General features: G+C 55.2%; 1 protein-coding gene across 1 annotated transcript; it reads left to right on the top strand.

Moving 5' to 3' along the window:
• Positions 1–216: 216 nt before the first annotated feature.
• On the top strand, positions 217–6186 carry LOC115893853 (spermatogenesis-associated protein 31A6-like). Its single transcript, XM_030919062.1, has 4 exons — positions 217–447; positions 1629–1686; positions 2255–2315; positions 2571–6186. Exons 1-4 carry the CDS (start codon positions 217–219, stop codon positions 6184–6186), a joined length of 3966 nt encoding a protein of 1321 aa, XP_030774922.1.
• Positions 6187–9249: the final 3063 nt, after the last annotated feature.

Raw genomic sequence — 9249 nt, 5'->3', positions numbered from 1 at the left:
CTATCACTGACAAAACTTAGTGGGAAGGAGGGATCTGGAAGGTGGGAGGGTGGAGGGATCCCCGGCTTGGAGGGTGGGGAAGGGCTGTGCTTCAGCCTCCCGGTCCCGCTGCCCCTCCCCTTCCCGCTGCCCCTCCCCAACAAAGAAGCCCTTTGTGATGTGAAGGCCCCAGCTCTGTGATGCAGGCCTGGGCCCCAGTCCCTAGTCTCCACGGGGATGCCCAGAGCTCAGTTGCTTGAAAGCAATGCGCCTATTCACATGGAGAATCTTCCCTTTCCTCTAAAATTACTTAGTGCCTCGTCGCTAAACGCCCCCAGCTCCACACCATGGGTGTTGGATATCTTCCTCACCTTGGTGTTTGCCCTGGGGTTCTTCTTCCTATTACGCCCCTACTTCTCTTACCTCCTTTGTGACGACCCACCCTCACCATCGCCGGGGAAGAGAAAGGTAAGGAGCCCTCAGTCCAGACCCACAGAGCTTGATTCTTTCCTTTCTTTTTATTATTAGTTCCACTTTTCCAAATCCAGTGGAGAGACTTCTGCGATGGGAAGTCTCAGCAGAGACCAGAACATCATCCTTCCAGGGAGAGGCAGGACAGCCAGGGTTGGTAGGGGTAGATGGTGTACTGGGATTTCCATCCCAAGTTCTCAGTCCGTCTGTGGGGGAGCACAGGAGGCGTCAAGACAAAATCAAACCTGTGGGCTCAGCGGCCAGGACCGGCCATGAGACGGGGGAGGTCTCTGTCGGAGGCCAGACCCTGAGCCCTGGCTCATCAGCTCCTGGGGCAGGTGGCTCGGGGCCTAGTCTCCTCTGTATGGGGTGATCTGGGGGCAGTGCCGAGCCCCCGAGGGCCTCCCACCGGGGCCTGGCGTCTCCTCTGGTCTCCTGGGAAGCAGAATCCTACCTGACAGCTCAGCGGTGCCTGCAGGCCTGAGCCTGGGTGTTCCTCGAGCAGAGGAACGGGGACTGACAGGGCCGTGGTGGACCTCATATTGAAAATCCGTGTGTGTGTGATTTTTATTTTATTTTATATTTTATTTTATTTTTTGAGACGGAGTCTTGCTCTGTCGTGCAGGCTGCAGTGAAATGGAGCGATACCGGCTCACTGCAACCTCTGCTTCCTGAGTTCAAGCTATTCTCCTGTCTTAGCCTCCTGAGTAGCTGGGGACTACAGGCACCCGCCACCACGCCCGGCTAATTTTTGTATTTTTAGTAGAGACGGGGTTTCACCATGGCCAGGCTGGTCTCAAACTCCTGACCTCGGGTGATCCACCCGCCTCGGCCTCCCAGAGTGCTGGGATTACAGGCGTGAGCCACCGCGCCCGGCCCCCCTTCCTGTTTTTCTAAGAAGAAAAGCAGTTTGTCATCCATTTAAACATGAGTGGGAGGAAGCACACAGAGCGAGACAGAGCCATGCGGTTCGTGAGTGCAGCGTGCGGCGGCTGGGCTGGGGGCGGAGATTGAGAGCCTGTCCTAGCTCCTCTCCCTTTCTTGTCTCCCAGTGTCAACTTGTCTCCCTGCGTCATCTTGTCTCCCCGCGTCATCTTGTCTCCCCGCGTCATCTTGTCTCCCCGCGTCATCTTGTCTCCCCGCGTCATCTTGTCTCCCCGCGTCATCTTGTCTCCCAGTGTCCAGTAGGGCGGAGAGGGAGGCCCAGAGGCAGGATGAAAAACCACAGTCTGAGAGGTAAGGCTCTGCCAGGGCACACCAGAGTTAATTTGATCTCATCTGTCCCGGAGGGAACTGACTCTGAAGAACTCAGTTGAAGAAGCCTGAGGCGGGGGCTCATAGGAAGGAAATCAGAACCCCGGGTCCTTCTCAGATTCCCTGCTGGAATGAAGCCTTGGTGGGCCAGGGACTGGGCCTTACCCAGCAGGGGGCAGCGTGTGTGTAGTGGGGAGAACAATGCCTGCCTGGATGGGAGGGGGGTGAGGGGGCCTCCTGGCCCCTGGGAACAGCTGTTCAACTCTGCTAAGGCTGATTCCTCTTTGAGACCACCCCAGTCCTTTCTCCCCACAGGGCAGTTGTGAGGACTGTGGGGGTGGGAGGGTCCGTGTGTGGAAGCCCTTTGTGAATGACAAAGCCCTGCCCACCATGCCTTGCTATTACCCTCGGGGCCATGTGGCTCTGGACACAGATGTGCGGGTTCCAGGGTCTAATTCCCCATGGTCTTCCCTAAAGAAACATCCACTCATCCTCCTGTGAGATCCCAGGCCCCTCCTGCACTGCCCTAACCCGGTCTCCTGATTTCCAGCTTGTAGAGCTTGCCCGGGAGGCCTGGAGGAGATTTGGAACCTGTTTTCACAACTGCAGAGGTGAGGCACTTCCCCTTCCCTTCATCCTTCCTACCAGGGCTGGGATGCGACCCCAGGGCCATAGGCAGCCTGGAGCTGACCTGGGATGGGGAGACCAGGGGGACAGAGGATGGGAGTAAAACCCTGGGGCAAGGGGTAGCAGGAGAATTGGGCAGTCAGGATGTGGGGTGGTGGAGGGGCGGTGACCCGAGCTCCCACTCTGCCCCCCGGCCCTACCTGCTCCTGGCTGCAGCTTGTGCCTCCTGTCTCCTGCAGCCTCCTGGGGCCACATCCTGGCAAAGGTGACTTTGTTCAGCTCTCCGGTCCAGACCCCCGAGGTGAGGTGGGCAAAAGAGCACCTGATGGATCCTCCCGGTCCTCTCATGAGCCTATGGAAGATGCTGCTCCCGTGTTTTCCCCGTTAGCTTCCCCGGATCCTCGAACCAAGCATCCTCAGCATCTGGCCTCCACCCCATCACCAGGCCCAATGACCACCTCAGTCTCCTCCCTAAGTGTCTCCCAGCCACCAGAACCTTCCCTTCCCCCAGAAAGCCCCTCACCCGAGCCACCTGCACTTTTCCCTCACCCACCACACACCCCTGATCCTCCGGCCTGCTCTCCGTCTCCTCCAAAAGCTTTCCCTGCTCCTCCCCTGCGGGACTCCACTCTGATAATTCCATCTCACTGTGACTCAGTGGCACTTCCACTGGGCACCGTCCCTCAAAGCTTGTCACCACATAAGGATTTGGCAGCTTCTGTCCCAGCCATCTCAGGCCTTGGCGGCTCAAACAGTCAAGTTTCTGCCTTCTCCTGGTGGCAGGAGACTACCAGAACCTGGTGTGTCTTCAACTCGTCAGTCCAGCAAGATCATCACCCACCAGAGACCTGTCAGATGGAAGCTGGTAGCCCAGTTTTACTCAACTCTGATGGCCAGAATGTCATGGGTATACAAGTCATAGAAAGAGCCAAGGTCAATATTTCAGAGGAAAAAGAAAACAATGGATCCTTTCCAAAACAAATGAGCCCAGAAAAGCACTTGAATTCTTTGGGGAATTTGGTTAAATCACTGGATGCTGAGCAGGACCCCACAACTCCAAAACCCTTCTGGAACATGGGTGAGAACTCCAAACAGCTGCCCAGTCCTCAGAAGCTCTCAGATCCTAGGATCTTGCAGGAAAGTTTTCAGAAGAATTATAGCCAGCTTTTCTGGGGCCTCCCCTCTCTGCACAGCGAATCCCTGGTGGCTAATGCCTGGGTCACTGAAAGGTCTTACACTTTTCAGTCTCCTCCTTTCTTGTTCAATGGGATTTCCAATGTCTGCCCAATTCAAAGGGAGACTACAATGTCCCCACTGCTTTTCCAGACCCAGCCCCTGTCCCATCTGGGGCCCGAGTCCCAACCCTTTATTTCATCCATGCCCCAATTCCGGCCCATACCTATGGCTCAGGCCAATCTCCAGTCCTCTTTCCCAGTCCTATCTCCTGCTTTTCCATCCCCGATTAATAACTCTGGAGTAGCTTGCCCTGCATCGCAGAATAAACTGCAAGCTCTCTGCCTACCTGAAACTCAGCACCCTCAATGGCGTTTGTTGAGGAAACAACTAGAAGGTGGGTTGGCTTTACCCTCTAGGGTCCAAAAATCTCAGGATGTGTTTAGTGTCTCCACTCCTAACCTTCCCCAGGAAAGCTTGCCATCCATTCTGCCTGAGAACTTTCCAATCAGTCCTGAACTCCGGAGACAACTGGAGCAACACATTCAAAAGTGGTTCATTCAACACCAGGGCAACCTGGGAAGGATCCAAGAGTCTCTGGATCTGATGCAGCTTCGGGACGAATCGTCAGGGACAAGTCAGGCCAAGGGCAAACCCAGGCCCTGGCAGTCCTCCACGTCCACAGGCGAAAGTAGCAAGGAGGCACAGAAGGTGAAGTTCCAGCTGGAGAGGGACCTGCGCCCACATCTGGGGCAAATTCTGGGGCAGACCCCGCAAAATCTATCCAGGGGCATGGAAAGCTTCCCAGGGAAGGTTCTGGGGGCGACCTCTGAGGAGTCGGAAAGGGACTTGAGGAAGCCCTTGAGGAGTGACTCGGGAAGTGATTTATTAAGACGCACAGAGAGGCATCGTATAGAAAACGTCCTAAAAGCCCACGTGGGCAGGAAGTTGGGCCAGATGAACGAGGGCTTGATCCCTGTGAGTGTGCGTCGATCCTGGCTTGCTGTCAACCAGGCTTTTCCCGTGTCCAACACCCACGTGAAAACCAGCCATCTAGCACCCCTGAAGAGTGGGAAAGCCTGTGTGAACACAGCCCAGGTGCTTCCCTTCCTCGAGCCATGTACTCAGCAGGTGCTGGGAGCCCATATTGGGAGGTTATGGGCCAAACACAGGTGGAGTCTACCCCTCAGGGTCCTCAAACACATTCAGTGTTTCAAAACAGAAAAGGTTTCTATTGTCCCTTGTCCCTTACACAGCTTGTCCCTTACACAGCTTGCCGGTCCTTCCTCAGCCACCTGTGAATCTGGGGCTGGCTCAAAAGTTGAGGTGGCCACATTCCTTAGAGAGCCACCAACGGCAAGTCTGAGAAAGCAGGTGCTGACCAAAGCATCTAACGTGCCAGAGAGTCTTCTGGCCTCTTCCCCTGCATGTAAGCAGTTCCAGAGGGACCCGCCAGGGATCCCATCTTGGAATGATCATGGGCCCTTGAAGCCTCCTCCAGCTGCACAGGAGGGCATGTGGCCATCTAAGCCCCTCACATACAGCCTCACAGGCAGCACCCAGCAGAGCAGGAGCTTAGGAGCCCAGTCTTCAAGAGCTGTAGAGACCAGGGAGGCAGTGCCACAACCCAGAGTCCCCTCAGGAACCCGTATGCTGGCAAACCTCCAAGCCACAAGGGAAGATGTGCATGGTTTCGAGGCTCCAAGGACCAGCAAAAGTTGTCTCCCTAAAATGTCTGTCGCCCAAGATCCAAGACAGCTGTGTCCTATGGAGGAGGTTATTAGTGAATGTGAGCCTGGAATGGCCACGAAGTCAGAGACCCAGCCTCAAGTTTGTGCCGCTGTTGTGCTCCTTCCAGATGGACAAGCGTCGGTTCTGCCCCTGGCTGCAGAGAATTTGGCTCCTCAAGTGCCCCAGGGCCATCTCCAGAGCATGCCTGCTGGGAACATGCGGGCTTCCCAGGAGCTACGTGACCTCATGGCAGCCAGAAGGCGCAACCTGGGGTACAGGGAGCCCAAGAAACCCAAATGTCAGGTCTCGGGCAAGAGACAAAGCCCGATAGACACTCATCGGGATGAAGGTGTCCGGCCATTGCCGTCAGAGAAACAGCCTCCTTTAATAAGCCACCTTGGAGAAAACATAAAGCATTTTTTTCAGCGGCTTTTCCCAAAGAGAAAAACGAAGCCAGCACCAGTCACTGCCGGTGTGGCACTGATTGCCGGGAGCCAAAATACAGAACAAAATAGGTCCTGTGTGTACAGCAGCAGTGCTGAAGCTCAGGGGCTCATGACAGCAGTCGGACAGATGCTGGAGGAGAAAATGTCAGTTTGCCATGCACGCCAGGCCTCAAAGGTAAACCAGCACAAGCAAGAGTTACAAGCTCCAGTCTGTGGGTTTCCCTGCAACCACAGGCACCCCTTCTTCTCAGAGGGCTATGCCGCCAGCAGTCAACAAGCCACTCTCAAGAGCCAGAGTTGTCCCAAAAGAGAGAGGCAAAGGAAAGACCAAGAGCCCCTGAAAAGTGTCAACAATGAGCCATGGGGCCTGCGACATCCCCAGCTCTTGCTCCCCAAGAAAGCTGTACCCCCAGTCAGTCCCCCTCAGCACTGGCCGAAGACACCCGGTGCCTCCAGGCACCATCACCACTGTCCCAGGCATTGTCTTCTTCGGGGCGGTATCTAATTTGGTCAAAACATATATGTTTTTTGTTCATGAGAGGGTGATGGCTTTGATCTGTGCCGTGCTTGGTGTGGGCTTGCTTTCTAGAAGCAACAGGACATGGACGGGTGCTGACAGTGATGCTGCAAGCCCACCTTCTTCCTGAGTTCCTTCACTAAACCTTACGTTTCCGTAACACTGTCTTTACACAAACAACAAAAAATTCTAAAAACAAGATGAGAAAAACCTATGAAGAGCCCACTCTGAAATACGGTTCAACTGTCTTTCCACTACTTACTGTCTACCTCCAAGTTTATGCAGCTCTAGGGAGAAGGTTTGCAGAGATGTCACAGGGCTCAACATCGCCATGCAGGCTCCAGGAAGTGGCACAGCCCAGTAGCTTCATGTGTCACAAAATAGTGGAAGTTTGGGTGGGAGAGTGCTGGGCCTGCAGGGGCCATTGAAAACAATATGCTAAGAATGGATAAGGCTCAAGGACAGTATCTCTAGCTAGTTGCACTTTTAATGAACTCCAGTAGTCAAGGATACTGTCTCTAGTTGAACTTTTAATGAACTCCAGTAGTCAAGGATACTGTCTCTAGTTGAACTTTTAATGAACTCTAGTAGGCGCCAAGAAGGCAGACAAAATAAGAAAGAACTTAGAGACAAAGAACTAAGCAGAAGGTTATATCTGGGTGCAGAAAGTTTGTTTTGCATTGTGTTATTTTTGCTGACGTGGGATTTATGGAGTATAAATAAAGTGAGGCGGAGGCTCTAGGTGCGGCCGCCATGTTCTCTGTTTGTCTTTGTCTCTTGTGTCTGTTCATTCTCTACCACCCCCGGCACGGTCCCCAATATGGGCCCTGAGTTCAGAAGTGGGAGAATTCTTGACCCTGGGTATCCTGGTGGAGAATAGATAATGCCTGCCCCTGGGAAGCCCCTTCTCTCCCTGACAAAGGCTGGGATGGAGATGGGCCCTCTTAGCTCAGCCAACGTGCGAAGCACAGAGTCCCCATCCCACTGCCTCTCCCTTTCTTGCACTCTGGAGTGGCGGTGGGGACAGACCTTCCAGCTCTGTGCATGTGTAGGTGGGGGGTGGGGAGCGGGGGGGGAGGGTAGCCTTCATGGAGGCTGCTGAGGGCCCTGAACTCCCGTGCTCCAAATGAGTGAAAGACCCTGCTCCTGGGTCACCTGCCTTTGTCTATCTCGCCTACGTGTCTCTCAGCTTCAAAGAAGTCGTTCTGGGTGAATGGAGCAGGGTATGCCTGTGCGTGCAGAGGCTTCTGATGGTGGGACCCTGTAGAGCTACAGGGGATGCAGACAGAGAACTGCAAAGGGGGTGAAGTGTGTGTGAGGGAGCCATAAGTGGTGCCGTGACCCAGGAGACTCTGACATTGCAGCCCCTTCGAGAGGCCTAGAGGGGCCTAGTGGCTCATCCCGGCCCCACCCCAGGGTCCGTCCCTGCTCCAGCTCCCAGATCACAGACCTAGAAAAACCACATTTGCCCCCAACACAGAGGGCCATATTAGTGAGATGGCAAAGTGGCAAAGTGAATAAGGAAGATGAATTTCTTAACATCTTTGATAAACTTGCACATAATAACCTATTGAACCTTTTTTTTTTTTTTTTTTTTTTTTTTTTGAGATAGTTTCGCTCTTTTGCTCAGGCTGGAGTGAAGTAGCGCAATCTCGGCTCACTGCAACCTCCGGCCCCTGTGTTCAAACGATTCTTCTGCCTCAGCCTCCCAAGTAGCTGAGACGATAGGCACCCACCACCACGTCCTACTAATTTTTGTATTTTTAGTAGAGACTGGGTTTCGCCATGTTGGCCAGGCTGGTCTCGAACTCCTGACCTCAGGTGATCTACTGGCCTCGGCCTCCCAAAGTACTAGGATTACAGGTGTGAGCCGCCGTGCCTGGCCCATCTATTCAATTTTTTCAAGGATGTGTTGACAACAGGTGAAAAAGCAAGGACTAGAGAACCGCAGGCATAACTTGGAGTCTGGTGACCTTTAATATACACGTAGCCCCAGGACCGCTCCTGGGGGAGAGGTGGTGACTTCCAAGGGCCCAGCAGCCGAGCTGGGGTCAGACAGCCAACCTCCCCTGGCTCCTGAGGTCCTGGCTTGCCCCAAAGACCAGCAGGGGAAGAGGCAGGCAGGCAGGATTTGAACACACAACGGAGCTGGAAGTGACCTGTCCAGAATGGGCAGGGGGTGGGCAGGGCAGGAGCGGTCCCTGCTGTCTCCCTCTGCTTTCAGCACAGCTTTCCTCCTCTCTGGGCCCTGTCCATATGGGAAAACGGGAGGTCTCCACAAATCAGGGACAGGAGGAGCCCGGTCTCTAGAGGGAGTTTTCTGTGCCTTGTGCCACATACAGGCGTGCAGGAGGCCCAGGTCCTGGGGCCTCATTTCAGTGGTGGAGAGGCCTGTGCCAGGCAGTGCCACTGATCTAGATGGCAATGGAAATGGCCCTGCCCCCAACATATGGGGCTGGCTGGCACCTGGGATGGAGGGGGCAGTGGGCACGGTCCCCAGCCTGTGGCTTCTCCTGGGGCCTGGTCCTCTCTGGGGCCTGGATAACTGAGGCAGCCTTCAAGGTGGGCCCCGCAGTGACAGCGGAGCCAGGATCAGCAGGAGGGGCAGGGACCTGGAGCAGAGAGCACCCCCGGTCCCCCGGGAGCTCAGGAGAGTGTGGCACAGAGCTGGGACCCTGACCGCTGAGGATGGGCCAGGCCTGGCTGCTGCCGGGTTCCCTTAGGAAACCAAGAGGCAAGTTCTGGGATGTGGAGGAGCGGGATGTGGAGCCCACGGCTCAGGCTAGAAGTGCCACAGGCCACGCTGAGAGACCAACAAGAACAAAGGAAGCCACAAGCCCTGAGCCCTTCTGCGGCTCCGTCTCCCATGAGGGGCAGCGAGGCCAGCAATGGAGAGACCCACAGAGACCTCCCACAGGAACCTCGCAGAGACATCCCGTACAGAGTGAGCACGCTGGGACCTCTCTCTGCCGCAGAGAGAGACACACTGCAGCCTCCACAGAGACCCCACGGAGCTCTCAGAGACCTCATGGTGCCCCCACGGAGACCTAG

This window comes from Rhinopithecus roxellana, chromosome 16 (genome assembly GCF_007565055.1).
Source record: "Rhinopithecus roxellana isolate Shanxi Qingling chromosome 16, ASM756505v1, whole genome shotgun sequence".
In the NCBI taxonomy this organism is placed as follows: domain Eukaryota; kingdom Metazoa; phylum Chordata; class Mammalia; order Primates; family Cercopithecidae; genus Rhinopithecus; species Rhinopithecus roxellana.
Note: the sequence above shows the minus strand (reverse complement) of the source record. Positions and strands in the feature narration are given on the sequence as shown.